Source organism: Melanotaenia boesemani, chromosome 20 (assembly GCF_017639745.1).
Source record: "Melanotaenia boesemani isolate fMelBoe1 chromosome 20, fMelBoe1.pri, whole genome shotgun sequence".
Lineage (NCBI taxonomy): Eukaryota > Metazoa > Chordata > Actinopteri > Atheriniformes > Melanotaeniidae > Melanotaenia > Melanotaenia boesemani.
In genome coordinates, this window is record NC_055701.1 from 27,240,248 (window position 1) to 27,257,487 (window position 17,240).

Genomic DNA, 17,240 nt, shown 5'->3' on the forward strand with positions numbered 1-17,240 from the left:
CGTCTATATTTATACCAGAGGTTAACCCTATTGCCCCAGTACCAGAGGCATTAGGGTTTATAAGGTTTATTCACACTGCTGATGCCAAGCTAGGCTAACTACCTTAATGTTGCACCCCCGAACCGTCAACTTGAATTCATTCTTCTTCTTAAAATATGTATTAAAATATCCATTATCTGTCTTTTAAAATATTTTACTTCTTTCTTAAAACTGTGACCATAAAATAGTACTTGCCAACCCCAAAACGAATAACACTTTTTAAGAGCAACCGCAGCATTTAAAAAATTAATAAAATGCTGATGTAAACCATCGTAAGTGTAGTAATATTGTGATTAATATGAACATTCAGACAAAATAATTGGGGTCAAAGTTGTGGCTGTCCTTATTTCTAATTAAAATGTGCCCTTTAATCATCTGTAATTAAAATGTCCCCCCACAGATTCCAGCCCACAAGTAAGAAAGTCGGCTCAGCTGGGAAAAAACAAAGTGCTGCAGGGCCTGAAAGTGTCGCAGCGGCTGAAAAGCAACATGCCTGAAATCAGTGACAGCCTGCACCTCCCTTGCTGTGTGAAAACCGGGGGATGCTGGGGTGTTTCTGTGTGTGAAAGGAAGACACACTGAGCCAGAGATAAAGAGCCAGAGGTAGGGAGATAAAGAGACAGAGCCACTGACGTCTGTTTTGTTTTACTTTTCATGGGTGGCCTGTGTGTGTGGAAAAAAGCAACACAAACAGCAGCTTCGATCCTCATCCTGTCCGACTTACTGGCAAAACGACCCAATAAGCATCATCACACATTAACACTGTAATTTATTCATGGTGACATCTGTATTTATGTCCTATTCAACCAAGTCGACAGCTGGTCATGAAGCTGCCGCCTTCATTTTGGGTTGAGACACACCAGGTTGGTGTTCAGATTTCATAATGGGGAATTATGGTTTCTGAGACTTTATCCATGCTGACAGCTTAAACAATAGGATCCTGTGCAGCTGTGGAGACTTTAGAGTATGAAAGGGCTGAAAACGAAAGGACAACACATTTGGTTTCATCTGCTGAATGGAGGCCATTTCTGCATGGCTTTTCAGGATCGACTAACTCAACCTTGTTGGACTTGGCTCAACTTTTATCTGTCAAATATGTGATTAGTCAAGTTGTATTGTAACCGATTCTATAGTATATTAATGTTTTCCTATTAAATGACACGCTCTATGTGTGGTGGCAGTGAAAAACAAAAACGGGTAAAGTGGTACAGCCCTGCATTACTGCTGCTACAGATTAGAAACAAATCTGACGGTAGGTTGTTCAGTCCTGGCTATTCTCTCTGCTCACGGTGTGCCAGAAACAGATGAAATGCAAGGCTGAAGAGAAAGCAGTTTCAGTCCAGTCTTTTAGTTTGTGGTGCCATGATGGTGGAACAAGCCAACGATCACTATCAAAGCAGACATCCCTATTTCACCTTCAAAATTCCCTTTAAAGGTGCAATCACACAGCTCTTTTGATTAAAATCTTATCCCGTTTGCTCAGAAAGCCGCTTTATTTGGAGTATTGTGAATGCGCAACTAAATTCTAATTTGAATGAAAGAAGCGGACTTGGTCCACCTACAAACAAAGGTCTTGGTCTGTTTCAAGCTAACCAAATACAAGAAGCGGACTACAAAGCAAAGTGTGAGTTCAGTGCATGGCATCATGGCTGAAAACAATCTAAACATACACGTGTGTGAGGGGATGGGACGCAACAAATAGCTCGCAGTCAGACGTGGAAGAATCCAGTAAAAGTTCTGATATCAATCTGATCAACCGAAAACCACTAAGATCGGAGCTGTTGTGGACTAGAAACCAAAGTTGTCCTTCATTAACCAATATGTGAACCAGTTTTCTCCTTTATTGTGGGTCTCGTTTTCGGAGAGTGGAACACGTAATTTAAAAGGTCCGATTAGTTTGAGAAGTGCAGCATGAACGCAACCTCAGTCTGGAAGAATGTTGCACCCTCCATCTGAACAGAGTCCCCATTTGTGCCTAGTCTAGCAAACTACCCTGGTATGAATGCACCCTAAGACACGTCTTTTCAAAACATCTTCCCTCCTTTAAATGGTGCTTTTCTGTCCCAGGACAGCAACAAGAAGGGTTTTCCCCTGCTTCAGTTTCCATTTCATCTGTATCCTCCAACTCTGGACCGGATCAGCTGTTCATTAGCGAAGTGGCAACACAGACAACATATTTGTGACTAATGCTGAAAATTTTCTACCGGACTTTTAAACAATTTCATGGAATGGGAAAAGTGTGTTGGTGTGTGCTAAAACCGTGGGATCTCACATTAGCAGCTAACGCTAAGACCATGGGATCTCACATTAGCAGCTAACGCTAAAACCATGGGATCTCACATTAGCAGCTACCGCTAAGACCGTGGGATCTCACATTAGCAGCTAACGCTAAGACCATGGGATCTCACATTAGCAGCTACCGCTAAGACCATGGGATCTCACATTAGCAGCTAACGCTAAGACCATGGGATCTCACATTAGCAGCTAACGCTAAGACCGTGGGATCTCACATTAGCAGCTACCGCTAAGACCGTGGGATCTCACATTAGCAGCTAACGCTAAGACCGTGGGATCTCACATTAGCAGCTAACGCTAAGACCATGGGATCTCACATTAGCAGCTAACGCTAAGACCATGGGATCTCACATTAGCAGCTAACGCTAAGACCATGGGATCTCACATTAGCAGCTACCGCTAAGACCATGGGATCTCACATTAGCAGCTAACGCTAAGACCATGGGATCTCACATTAGCAGCTAACGCTAAGACCATGGGATCTCACATTAGCAGCTAACGCTAAGACCATGGGATCTCACATTAGCATCTACCGCTAAGACCATGGGATCTCACATTAGCAGCTAACGCTAAGACCATGGGATCTCACATTAGCAGCTAACGCTAAGACCATGGGATCTCACATTAGCAGCTAACGCTAAGACCATGGGATCTCACATTAGCAGCTAACGCTAAGACCGTGGGATCTCACATTAGCAGCTAACACTAAGACATTGGGCTCCCCCATGTTCAAAAAACACTGAGGCTGTGTCCGAATGTCCACCCTACTCCCTAACCCCCCGTTCACTACATAGGGCTGCATTACATAGCACACTACATAGTGACTCATTCTCTTGGCGATTCAGACACGAAGCTGCCTATTTTTTCCTCGCCACAAACCGCGTGACTACCGCCATTACCATGGCAACCACAACCCACGTCAAGATGTCATAACAAATCAAATCCAAAGTTGTGTGTAAATATTTTTATTTTTATTCCTTGTTATATTTTATTCTTTGTTTGTTTTCTTATAGGTCATTTTGCGCAGCTACATTTTTTTGCCTCCTTGCTCCATGTTGAGCTTCTGCCCGCAATGCATTGTGGTCTCTATTGACCCATCTAGTGACCATGGATGCTCACTACTTTTCAAGATGCATTGTGGGTAATTTTGAGTGCCCTACGTTTTTCTCTCTGGACATTCGGACACTCCAAAAAAAAATGACGTGACCCCTATATAGGGCACTATGTAGGGAGTAGGGTGCACATTCGGACACAGCCTGAATGTTTTGAAAATAACAGGAAGTGATGCAAGTACATATTCTAAAATAAATCAAAAAATGAACTGGTAAATGTAAACAATATTCTTTTGAATATTGTATTTCAGAAGTGCATTTAAACTTGCCATATCAGATTACAGTAATCTGATTACACCCAGATATCTGATTTAGATGGTCATGTAAATGAGTTTAGTGTTTAAAAAAATTTGTCTTTAATACTGAAGAAAAACTGGTGTTACAGGTATCTGTAAATGAGTCGACGTCAAATCATATTTAATCTTATAATCTTAATCAAATCAAGCTGTTGTGAATGGAATCAGTCCAGTAAATTAGTGGTGAAACCCAGACCTTTTATATGAAACAAAATGAAACGTATTTGACAACCAAAATGTGCTCAGAGCCCTGAGGGTTAACTCACCTTCTTTAGCGTAGGCAGCATAAATTCCTCTTAGTTTGGGTCTGCTGCTCTCCAGCTCTGCATCGATTTCATCCTGGTACTCTTGTATTTCATCTGTTAAAGAGGTAAAAATCTGTTAAAAATAACTCTGACATCAAACCTGAACACAGAAAATTGACCAGATTTAGCAAATATTCTTGTAGAGTGTTCTGAAATCTTCCAAAACCTTTCAATTATAACTCCCGATTTGTCTGAAATTACACTGGAACATAACAAATGGTTAACTACATCTTGTGGAGAAACTAAATCATATTACAATCTCTTGTCTTGTGTACCACAGTTTTTTAATGATTCTGACCTAAACCAGAACACAACTGCATATAAATGAAGAAAAACACAACAATCATCACACTTTGTCATTGCGTGTTAAGAAGCTTTAACTTCTCAGAGAACAGAATCCATTTCCAGCCCAGCAGGTTTTGATGTGACCGCGAACACGAGGATGCTGAATTCATACCTTCAACTTCATCCATCTTTTTCTTCAGCTCCATTTCCAGCTAGAGGGGAAAAAACAAAGGAGTGACGCTGAATGAGATGATGAATGCTTCTGCAATCTGGCAGTTCCTACAGGCTGAGAGGACACAGTAAAACATCGGAGTAGAACAGAACATTATAACACAGACTGCTTGGCAGCAGCTGCTTCTCCTCTCTGAACTTTCTCTTCCCTCAAGAGTAGAAAACGTAGAAGTTGGATTTGATGCAGATGATGCACAGTGCTCATGATGAACAGTTACATGAAGATTATTTAAAAAAATAACTTTCAGCTCTTTGATAAAAGAAAATTAATGATAAATTTAAATTTTAATTTAAAATTAAAATTAAACTGTAGACCAAGGTTCACACTTTGTATGGTTATAATTTAAATGTGACCTCCTCCAGACTCTAGTGTGAACAGTCTACAGTCCTGCTGTGACCCACATGCACAGAAGATGTGACGTCACATGCAGCGCACACGCTGACATGCTACACGTCATCTCGTGTGCATTTATTCTGAGGTTGTTGTAAAATCAGCGCAGACAGAATAATGATACAACATTGTTTTGTTCATGGTTTACATTCAATCTAACCGTATCCCACCTCCTCTGGTGCAGGTTGTGACGCCTGTCTCACCTCAGGGGTGTAAAAGTGGGATGAAACATGACACGGTAGTTCAGACTGAGGTCACTTTGAAAAACAGCTGATATGGAACTGGTCTAGTACCACATGCAAGCAGACTTAGTCTGATTTGGAAAAATCTGATTTAATACAAAAATAAAGAAAAAAAGAAAAAATCTGATACAGGTCATATAGGGACAAAGTCAAGATTTGCCAGCAGTGTGAAAGTAGCTTAAATCTCTTCCCTGAATATCAGGCCTAATATTTATTATTCTGTGTTACATCAAAGAAAAAAAACATAAATAAACCTTAATAAGGTCTTATTACCAAACACCAAGAATTCCAATAAAAAACAGCTATCATCGGAAGTTAACCTGATCATACGAAGTTAACCTGAACATACGAAGTTAACCTGATCATACAAAGTTAACCTGATCATACAAAGTTAACCTGATCATACGAAGTTAACCTGATCATACGAAGTTAACCTGAACATACGAGGTTAACCTGAACATACAAGGTTAACCTGATCATACGAAGTTAACCTGAACATACGAAGTTAACCTGATCATACAAAGTTAACCTGATCATACAAAGTTAACCTGATCATACGAAGTTAACCTGATCATACAAAGTTAACCTAAACATACAAAGTTAACCTGATCATACGAAGTTAACCTGAACATACAAAGTTAACCTGATCATACAAAGTTAACCTGATCATACAAAGTTAACCTGATCATACGAAGTTAACCTGAACATACGAGGTTAACCTGAACATACAAGGTTAACCTGATCATACAAAGTTAACCTGAACATACGAAGTTAACCTGATCATACAAAGTTAACCTGATCATACAAAGTTAACCTGATCATACAAAGTTAACCTAAACATACGAAGTTAACCTGATCATACAAAGTTAACCTGATCATACGAAGTTAACCTGAACATACAAAGTTAACCTGATCATACGAAGTTAACCTGATCATACAAAGTTAATCTGATCATACGAAGTTAACCTGATCATACGAAGTTAACCTGATCATACGAAGTTAACCTGAACATACGAAGTTAACCTGAACATACAAAGTTAACCTGATCATACGAAGTTAACCTGATCATACAAAGTTAACCTGATCATACGAAGTTAACCTGATCATACGAAGTTAACCTGATCATACGAAGTTAACCTAAACATACGAAGTTAACCTGATCATACGAAGTTAACCCTTGTGGGTAACACTAATTTACGATCCTTTCGGGTCGTCGGAGGACAAAAAAGTCCCCTTCCAAAAACTGCTATTGAAAATCATGAAATAATATTTTTTACTTTTTTTGCTCAGCTGTTTTAATCGTCTTCAGCCCTTACCAAAAATATCAAATATTAAATAATTTTAATACTTTTTAAACCTTTAAATGCCAATTTTTTAAACATAAAGTCACTATTTTTATGAAATAAAAAAACAGAAAAGTTGAGGTTTTTTTTCACATAAAAGATTTTAGGTGGTTGAGAATTCAATGTTAAGATCAGTTTTAGATATACTAAAAATAAATAACAAAATTGATTTAGCTGCATTTTTAGTTTTTTGGGTAGAGTCAGATTAATTATGTACTATCTCATCGGACAACAAATTCCCATTGACTTCCATTAATACCCCACTTTTTAAATACCTCAACCATAACACAATATAGCCATGCATTCTCTAATGTCATGGTTTTATTAGAAAGAAAAATAGTAAAATTAGTCATTTTAACAATTCATCATGATGTGGTGCCATTTTCTCATCATAGGCCAATGCTGGAAAGACATGTCATTTCTCAATAGTAAAATCATTATAAAAACACTAATAATTCTCCCTTTCAATGAAACAATTTTTAAACCAGCATCAAATTTCTCAAATAGAACATTTATTTTGCATTTTGCAACATTTTATAAACCACAATAAATACTGAAAATCAAAAGAACATTGGAAACACCAAGAATACAAAGAGAGTTAACTTTAAGGCTGGAACTGAACCCGGACCAGCTGTGTTGGGGAGTTGTAGCATCCTCTGTGTACGTAAGCTTCTGCTCTACCAGGTAAGCTAAACACAACCTCGCAACAGCAAAACATAGATTGCAAGACCCAGCTGAACCCTGACGCATGCAGTATGGACAGTCTTTGTACACACTTAGAAGCACTACTCTTAGCATGTAGCATATAAAATGACCACAAGAAGTTAAGCTATTGTTGCCCAAAAAAAGCACAATTAAAACCACAAAAACGGTTTTAAAATCATAAGTCTGTCTTAACTTTGCTGTTTTGTGGTCAAAACAAGTCCAGCTGAAAAAATAAAAAAAATCCTGGGTCTCCTCCCAGTAGGACATGCTGGAAAAACTCCCAATGGGAATCAAGCAGCAGGCATCCTACTTAGCTGACTCCATTTAATAGGTGAAGGTACAGGCTCTCTCCAGATGTGTGAACTCCTCACCTGATCTCTCAGGCTGAGGCCAGTGACCCTGCTCTTGTATCCTCAATCTAATTTTTTCAGTCCCTATCTAAATCTGGTGATCATAGATGAGAGTTGGCTTTCAGCTCAACTCTTTCTTCACCACAACGGAATGGTACAGAATCCTCAATGCTGCTGCCCTAATCTGTCTGGCAGTCTCTTACCTCATCCTACTACCAATCAGAAACAAGATTCTGAGATCCTTAAACTCCCCCATTGGAGGCAAAGACTCATTCCCAACCTGGGGGGAGCAGTCCAAACCTCAGACTCATAGATCTTGACTTTCATCCCGATGGCTTCACACTCGGCTGCAAACGGCCTCAGTGTGAGCTGAAGGTCTTGGACCGAGGGGGTAAACAAAACTATATCATCTGCAAAACCAGAGACGAGGTTCCTGAAACAGTCACCCTCCTCTCGCTGACTGCACATTGAGATCCTGTCCGAGATCACCACAAGCAGGACTGGTGACGGGGAGCAGTCGTGCCCCAACATCAACTGCAATCAAATCAGACTGTGTTGGGAATGTGGACACAGCTTTTGGCTTTTGGCCTAACAGCCTGCAACAGTGTATCCAGCACCTCGTAATCCTGCAGCAGCCCCCACACAATCACCTGGAGAACCGTCCACGACCTGGGTGAAACTCACACTGTTGTTTTTGTCATTTTAAACTGTCAAACTGCAGCTTTTTCATATGGAGAATTAAATTAAAGTGAAAATTCTCACGTATTTTGATCATAAAATTATCAAGAAACTAGTTTATTGTGTGTAATGATGCCTGATGTGCAGATGTTTCGTGTAAAAAGTAATGTTGAGATATTTCCTCTCTAGACTATGAGCCTGATTAATGTGTGATTTTCCACATTGATCCTGCAGCCTATGAGGAAAAAAATGAAGCAGCTGAACCCAAAGCATGCCTTCTGTTGTTTATTGAAATGTAAACCAAGAAAAAGCTGCAAACTGTCAACGCTGAAAAGCTGGGACCATAAAATATTTTCAATTTCTAACCAGAAAAGTACATCGATTTTCTGGTTTGTCTGACAACAGCGAAGCTTTAATTTCACACATAATCAACAAGTTCAGATTTCTTTTGTTGGTTTTTAAATAACTATTATTTATCTAAAAACTGACTCAATCATAATGAGTGCTGGTTCCCAGAGTGCTGAAAGTCTAAAGTTGAAAACAAACTTTTGTAGAACACTGTTTCTAAGGTTGGCATTCTTCGTTGAATACTGTGGACAGCCTGAGGGCTGCATGGAATCACCATGACGACACAGGATGAAACTTTTGATGAAGCTATGAAACTTATTAAATGTGCTTTTCTAAAATAGCGGTCATTTCTGGAACATCAGATGAACTTGGCTCGTCTTTCCTTATGTTGTGTGTAACAAACAATCCTCACCTGTTGGGCTTTCTTCTTCCGAAGGCCGGCTGTGAAGCAGGGTGGGTCACACTCCTGGTCCAGGTCTACCTTCATGAACTCCTCGATGGTCAGCTGGCTAGTGGGTGTCTCCTCAAACTCTGACAGTCTGGTGCAGGAAGCCATGAAGACCGAAAACCACATTTAAAGAGAAAAAAGACATTTTAACACATAAAAAAAAGTGCTAAAGTCTACACCTGAACAGAAAACAAGATACATTAACAGAAAAAAACACAAAAAAGAAGCAGAAGAAAACAAACAGGCTTAAATATTAAAATAATAAAAAAAAGCTAAACAGAAAAAATTAAATGGTTATAAACTAAAAAGATATTTCAAAATATAAAATATTTCAAAAATTAAATATTACTACTATAATACTACTACTTCAATAATAATAATAATAATAATACATTTTAAAAACTTTTTTTTTATTTTTATGTTATTAGTGTTCTCGCTTCTCAGTGGAAATAAAAAAAAAACATGAAACATTAACACAAATATTGTCAACTGACTGACATTTAAACACATTTTATAAAAGTATTTAAAGTAGCAAAAGTATTTAATTTGAGGGGGGTGCCGCCTACACTTAAAAAATACATTAACATACAAAATACAGTTAAAAACAGGAATGTTTATTTAAAAAAATAGAAAAGGATATGCACACATACAAATTTTAAACTGAAGTAAATAAGGATTTAATGTTAAGTGGGTGAGGTTAGAAAATAGATAAAATAATAAAATAATGTGCAATAAATGATAATTAAAGAAGAATATATTGAAGATATTGACAAGAAAACTATTAAAGGAGGTTTTCTTTTTATTTTTATAAACTTTTTGACCTCTATTTAAACTTTTTGAGAGTTCTCAATTCTCTCTCACTTCGCAAAAGTAAATTTAATCTAATTTATCTCATTTACTTAAATTTGGTTGAATTAAATAAAAAAAAAAAGCTTGTAAAAACAGTCTGGGTGGGTTTATAATCCTAACAAGCTGAAATCTTTCTGAACCCACCTTCTTTTCAGTGTGTTTTCACACACTTTTACAACACTGATGACTTCTTTAACGGTGCGGCGAAAGTCGTGTAGACGAGCAGCAACGAGCAGAGCTGAAAGCAGAAGAAACCAACGCAGCGTGATGAGCTTTCAGCACCAGAAAAAACAAGCCTGAACATCAACCTCTGCACATCCACAGAAGAGCGGTTGTCACTTTCTGTTTGTGCATCTTAAAGACAGAACCAACGAGACGGGGGCACCTCAGCGAGCTGAGCCGCCACACAAACACCATTTCACAAGAAGAAAGAAAAAAAAACATTAATATTATGCAACGATGCCTTGGAGGGGGGAACAGTTACATAACCGTCATTAGACATTATCACTCTAGAGGCCGTTAAAAGATGGATGCAGCCTTCTTTCACATGCACACTTCTACAGCCTTCAGGAGTCAAGAGGCAGCTTTCAGATCCACTGAGGACTTCCTCAAATATTTCATCATGTTTCCTTAAAACCACACAACTCGTTGGTTTTTCTGTCTAAATGCAGACTCAACTTTCCAAACCTCCTCATCTTTAAAATCCTAGAAATAAATCTGTGGTGTCGAACATTCCTCCATCCTGCATGAAGCGTTTAGCGGAGGCATCGTTTTGTCCGGTACCGCTCCTCTTTGCATCAGATGCAGGAACAAACTTTTCCTCCTCAATGATTCATGATAACCAATCAATTATTCAGGTAATGCAGCAGAGGAGCAGAAAAGGCTGAAAGTTAAAACTGTGCGTAAACATGCGGGGAGCAGAAGAAGCTGGTGATTTGATTTCAGGATGTCTTCGATCGCATTCAGGTTGACGGCATCCAGACACAACGAGGGCGGAGAGCTGCGAGCTCAGCTAAACACTAGCGTCGAGAAAATGACAAAACAGGTGGAAAATCAACTGAGGTACACTCAGCAGGATCAACTCCAACAGGTTTCAGATACCAGAAGAGCTGCAGAAGGCTCATTGTTTCCTGCTGCTGGTCACAAAGTTCCAGATTCTTTAGTTTAAAAACAGCAAAGATGACTGACAGGAAACAAGCTGATTGGCTGAAAACTTCTCAGCATGGTGTGCAAACTGGACATAACTCTAAAGAGTCAGACCCAAAAAAACAAAGACATATGAAGCAGAGGAACTGGATCTGAAAGACCTGATGCAGGACCTGAGAGTCCACCAAGGGTGGAAACAGGGCTTTAAATGGATCTTTAGGTTTGTTGTCATTTTCCACAAAGAAAAAAAGAAAAAATAATAATTTGTTTCCTGTTTTTGGCTCCATCGATCAAAACTACAGAACATGACTCAGTTTAACAGGCAAATTGTAATAATTTGGCAAAATTATTATTCCCAAAGAGCGGTTAGCTAAAAACTTGGCCTAACTCACCATGGTGTCCTCAAAACATCTTAGGAACGTGTACGAAGTAGAGGATGGAATCAGACAAGCCTGACCTAAAGAACTTTCTGCAGCAGACAAACATGATCTAAGATAAGAATTTACTGCCTGCCTGCATGGAAAACTGTACTATAGTACCTTATCAACAACCATTACATACTAGACCACAGTCGTACAAACACAGTCTTTCCATAAAAGTATCTGTAAAACACAGAATCCATTAAAACAGTTAGAAAATGCAAATCAAGCACTTACAGATAAGAACCAGCGTGATGCTGCTGGTTGAGCAGGGCGATAGAGCGTGGAATTAATGAAAGTGATGTCCTGAAGAGATAGGAACAAATCCAGCAAAGACTGGAAAGACCTGAATGAAATGGTCTCCATGAAGGCTGGCTGCCTAGAAGCCATTCTTGGGGAAGGGAAACAGGGAGAAAAGACTGAGGTATGTCACATGACACAAGAACTGGACTAAAAGGTCTGATGAAGGGATGAATCCTCCCCAGCACCCAGACCTCCACATTACTGAAGCAGTGTGGGATCATCTGGCACTGAACAGATCCACAGTCAGAAAAAAAAAGCTTTGGAAAGTTATTCAAGAAGTCTGGAGAACTATTCCTGAAGCCTTAAAGAAATGACAGAAAGCTCGACCCGTGCTGCAGAATGAAGCTTCTCAAACCAAATACTGGCTGTTTTCAGCTCCCCAGAATAGTACAAACTCTACTTTTGCCTGAAATAGTGCTTTTCCATTTATGATTGCACATAATAAACTGCTGCATCAGTTCCCAATTATTTCCCAAAAAAGAGGTGGGGGGTTCTCACAGGAGGAAATGAAAGGTTGCTGGAGGCAGGATGTGATGCAGGAATGAGGCTGATGGAAATTGCTGACATGTTGAGGACAGCAGATAAGAGTCCTTGTTGTGTTGATATGAACCCTGAGTGTATTTATCCACAGTAATGAGGAGTGAGTGGAAAGCAGCATGCAGATCAACAGAAAGGAGGCAGCGAATTAAATGAATGAGCTTCCTCTATCATAATAAACAATGTCAGGAAAGCTGTTGGCATCTGAGCTGCTGGCTGAGTATCGGAGCTTAACTTGATGAAGGGAACCTTGGTTGGATACCAACAGGGCAGAGAGCTTTAATCAGTCCCTTATCTCAGCTTTCAGGCTGCTACAAGCACCGATGACCTAAAATAAGAAATAAGTCTCCCCTGCACAGATAGCAGTGCTGACTCATCTGATGGCTACCTGCTCCACAGAGTCCTGACGGCCTTCTTCCTGTGTGCATCCAGTCCCTCTTCATCCTCTGCACCAGTCGCATCGCCGTCATGCAGACCTCATGGTTCTTCTCACCAAACTCCAGCAGCTGGGCGAAGCGGGGAATGTATAAACACGGGTCTGGACAGGAGAGAGTCGACTTTTAGTTATTAGAGACAACTTTGTATAATTCAGCCATTTCTTGTCAAATAGGGGCTCGTTTCTAGACCTCTGGTCTGTAGTACAAGAATAAAATTCCAAACTAAGGCAGCTCATGCACGATTTCTGTAAGAAAGCACACAAAGTTTACTTCAATTTACAATCACTGGCCACTTTATTAGGTTTAATTACTTGTTACCACAACTATCTAATCAGCCAATCACACGGCAGCATCTAGTCAAGTTCAACCTGAGCATCAGAACGAGGAAGAAAGAGGATTTAAGTGACTGAACGTGGCATGGTTGTTGAGAATTTACTGGGATTTTCACACACAACCATCTCCAGGGTTTACAGAGATGGTCTGAAGAGGAGAAAATATCCAGTGAGCAGCAGCTGTCTGGACCAGAACGCCTGGTTGGTGTCAGAGGTCAGAGGAGAATGGGCAGACTGGTTGAAGATGATAGAAAGGCAACAGGAAGTTAAATAATCACTGGTTCCAACCAAAGTCTGCAGAACAGCATCTCTGAACACACAACACGTCCAGCCTGGAAGCAGATGGGCTACAGCAGCAGAAGATACACCGGGTTCCTCCAGTCAGCTAAGAACAGGAAACTGAGGCTACAATTCACACACACTCACCAACACTGGACAATAGAAGATGGAGAAACATTTCTGGTCTGATGATATCAACAGTTCAGTAATATAATGGTGGGGGAGATTTTCTTGGTCCACTTTGGGTCCCTTAGTACCAACGTGGCCTGGTTTAACCAGCACAGCCTACCTGAGTATTGTTACTGACCATGTCCATCCCTTTATGACCACAGTGGAGCATCTTCTGATGCTACTTCCAGCAGGATAATGCACCATGTCACAAAGCTCAGATCATCTCCACCTGCTTTCTACAACATGACGATGAGTTCACTGGACTCCAACGACCTCCAGAGCCACCAGACCTCAGTCCAGTAGAGCAGCTTTGGGATGTGGTGGAACAGGAGATTCTCATCATGGATGCAGCCGACAAACCTGCAGCAACTATGTGATGCTGTCATGTCAATATGGAGAAAACCTCTGAGGAATGTTTCCACCACCTTGTTCAGTCTATGACACCAAGAATTAAAGCAGTTCTGGAGATAGAAGTGGTCCAACCCAGTGCTAGCAAGGTGGACCTGATAAACTGTGTGAGTGTAGAACTGCAACAAACCTTCTAAAAACGGCAAGAGCCCAAAATTCACCGACCAGGCTAAAGGACATTAATAACAGAGATAACAAAGAGTCAACACCAACACATGAAATATGTAGTAGTGGATTTGTGCAGCTGCAGCAACAGATCAACTAATAAATCAAGTTATAAACGGAGGTATTAATAAAAGGTCCAAAGCCTGGATGCAAATAGTGTCTGAGCAAGTTGAACAAATTGAGAAGTTTAAGCAGCTCAGATCCAGATGTGTTGGCAGAAGGCTGCTGTTGGCTTGATAAAGCTGCTGCTGGAGGTGAAGATGCAAATAACTGAAGAGCTGTACATTTAATAACAGCTGTGTTCATTTAACTTCCTCCTCACTAGTCAGTGCTCTTTATTTCCCCAGCACCAGTTTTTTTTTGTTGCAAATTTACCCTGCAACAATAAAAATAATCCTCTTACAACACATCACGCAAGATACAAAACGCTGATGATGCACAACTGTCTGAAAGCTTCACTCACAGAGGAGAATATCGAGCTTCGTGCCAGCTTCTGAGTTTTATGGGTGTAAGTGACTTGTGATGATCAGATTCAGCTTTTGCTTCATGTTTGACTTAAAAATAAGATTAAAAGAATGATTTTAGATAAGTTTGGCTCTCCAATCCTGCAGCCAGAAACTCCTCAGCATGACACTTACAGGTACCCTTTGTGTATGCTGTCAAGCTGAAAGCAAAAATGCCGACCCAAGTTAACTTTTCCACTCAGTTTATTTAAAGATTTTAAACAGGTTAAAGCTTACAACCACCTGTTAGAGTCCCAGTATAACCAGTCTCAACACTGGCTGCTAATGAGCTCCACTGGAAAACCAGAGGATTAGCATTTAGCTCCAACAGCCCCCGAAGCAGCCCGATTCTCCATCCAGATTTACTCAGCTGGGGAGAGGATTTCAGTGGGCAGCCCTCCAATCACAAGCCAACATTTGTTCAACTTGATGCGCCTCCGGTGCCTGAGAAATGTTGCACTGTAATATAAATCATGAACTTTATGGGAAATAGTTTAGATTCAGCTTAATTACAGAGGGAAAGCAACAGCCTGGCAGGTGGCCAGTCGGGCTTCAGCCCATCTTAATTATCTTTATCTGAAAATGACTTTACCATTAACATTTTATCATGAATCTGAAAACCAGAGGCGGCCTGTTTCCTTTGTAGAAGGTAAATAAAGAGCCGAGTTTTGTGCCTCGGCTATGACAGTGCAGTCGGATATCTTTGAAGTCGAGTCTTCGTTTAAAGAGCAGTCCAGTGGAAATGTGGTAGAGCCAGCTGGTAATCAGATCGAGGCTGATCCCCCCCACACACACCCCCCCACACACACACCCCCACCATGTAATGATACGCCTGCAGAGCTCGCCATCACTGCTCAAACTTTCACTGTGTGTGGTGTCTAATCTTAAAAGCAGGCTTAGAGAGAAAAACGGGTCTACGGTTGACTCTTCACATGCACCCACTTTCCATTCGGCTCGTCCAGCCTTCATTCCCCAAAAATGACGGTGACCACCTCCAGGGAGGGACTGAACTTGCTCCTTTCAATCAACCTCAGGAGCAAAGCTGTGTCGACAGCATGAAACCATTAACATGCAGCCATGGGAAAACCAACATTCCATGGACTTCCTAACCCTGGAATACTGGCCCTGTTGACATGCCCATCAAAATCATCGAGTAATCATCGTGTAATAACCTGATCTGATCTACATCCACTTCTGAAATGTGATATTTAGAAAACCCTCATCATCCTACATTTAAAAAACATTAATTAATAATATTTTTTTAATTATTAAAATATTAACATTAAAAACCAATGCATTTTCCTCTACATTAATGGATTTATTTTGGAGTACGTGCATGATAACATCACTACCTATTATGCTTGAAACATTTGGTCTCTGCTGATCGTGGAGTCTTAGAGTTAGCAGCTAATGTGAAAGCTAATAAGCTGCTAAACAGACTACAGGTAAAAGAGAAATTTTTTCCTTCAGAAAGTGACTCCTACCTTCCTTATTCGGGGCAGCATGACTAGTTTAACAAGGAATTATGAGATCTTCCTATTGTTAGGTCTCAAATTTATGATAAGGTCTGGAATCAGCTGTTGATCCCCCGAAATGGAAAATGAATCCACTCCTCTAAACTGCTTTTGCAGTTTAGAATTTAAATTCATGGAAAGAGACAAAAATGGAAATCTTGTAAAGCGCTACAACAAGTGTGATGCAGAAACTCTGGAGGAAGTTTTGCTGCTTAAACTGGCAGCACATCTACCAGCAGGAGCCATCGGTGCATCCCACCACGTCGTACGCCTGAAGGAAAGGGTCCCTTTGACTTCATTCTGAGTTCATATCCTTCGGAGAAAAAAAAAACAGAGCTCAAGTGAAATGTGTGCAGTCTACTGGAAGTGACACTACTGTGTCAGCTAATTAATTTGCTGACGTGCAAAACATGTATATTTATTCCATCCTAACATTACAGAGAAAGCTGTGACATCAAACAGAAACACCCAACTGATATTTCGATTTAAAGAAATTAATCTGTATTACTAAAAGAGAGCACAACATATCTAACATTCATCTCTAATCTAAGGTTTGTAAACTATTCTGTTTTTTAAATTGTCCTTCCCCATCTGAAATAACTGCAGAAGGGAAATGACATTCAGATTCTAATGAACCAACTTTCCACCAGCACGTGTTTGTGGAACTGTGAGGAGTTGTGGAGGCATGAAAACTCTGCAAGTTCATCTATGCCCATGTGTTTTCATACCCAAAATTACTCACAAATACCTTACACATTAGTAAATCATTAGATATACAACTATAAGCAGTTCTCTACACAACCATATCATAAGCTTTTAGAAAATCTGCAGCCAAAAAAGGTTTACAAATAATCTTTTATGTTGTCACTTTTTTATCCATCACTATTCATTTATAATTCTATTCATTTTCCTTAAAATTCTATATTTTAATTTACTAGTCAAGTCTTACATTTATTCCACTTTACAAGGATTTCTTTTTCTTACTTTTTAACAATAATATGTATTTGTTTGTGTCTGGCACTCCATATCCTATAAAGGCACAGCCTTGGTAAGACAAGATATTATCTTTGTTTGCTTCTGTTAATCAGCTAAAAATAAATAAATCAATG

At 39.8% G+C, this 17,240-nt stretch overlaps 1 protein-coding gene across 2 annotated transcripts in view; it reads right to left on the minus strand.

Moving 5' to 3' along the window:
* brf1a (BRF1 RNA polymerase III transcription initiation factor subunit a) overlaps window positions 1-17,240 on the minus strand; it is a 146,450-nt gene that overhangs the window by 94,379 nt on the left and 34,831 nt on the right. The window contains exons 7-11 of one of the 2 annotated variants that reach the window (XM_041971647.1): window positions 12,711-12,860; window positions 10,062-10,155; window positions 9,033-9,159; window positions 4,505-4,544; window positions 4,009-4,101 (exon numbers count right to left, since the gene is read on the minus strand). In XM_041971647.1, the coding sequence (XP_041827581.1) occupies window positions 4,009-4,101; window positions 4,505-4,544; window positions 9,033-9,159; window positions 10,062-10,155; window positions 12,711-12,860 (504 nt within the window). The remainder of the gene's footprint in view (window positions 1-4,008; window positions 4,102-4,504; window positions 4,545-9,032; window positions 9,160-10,061; window positions 10,156-12,710; window positions 12,861-17,240) is intronic. The other variant, XM_041971648.1, reaches the window with a different exon arrangement.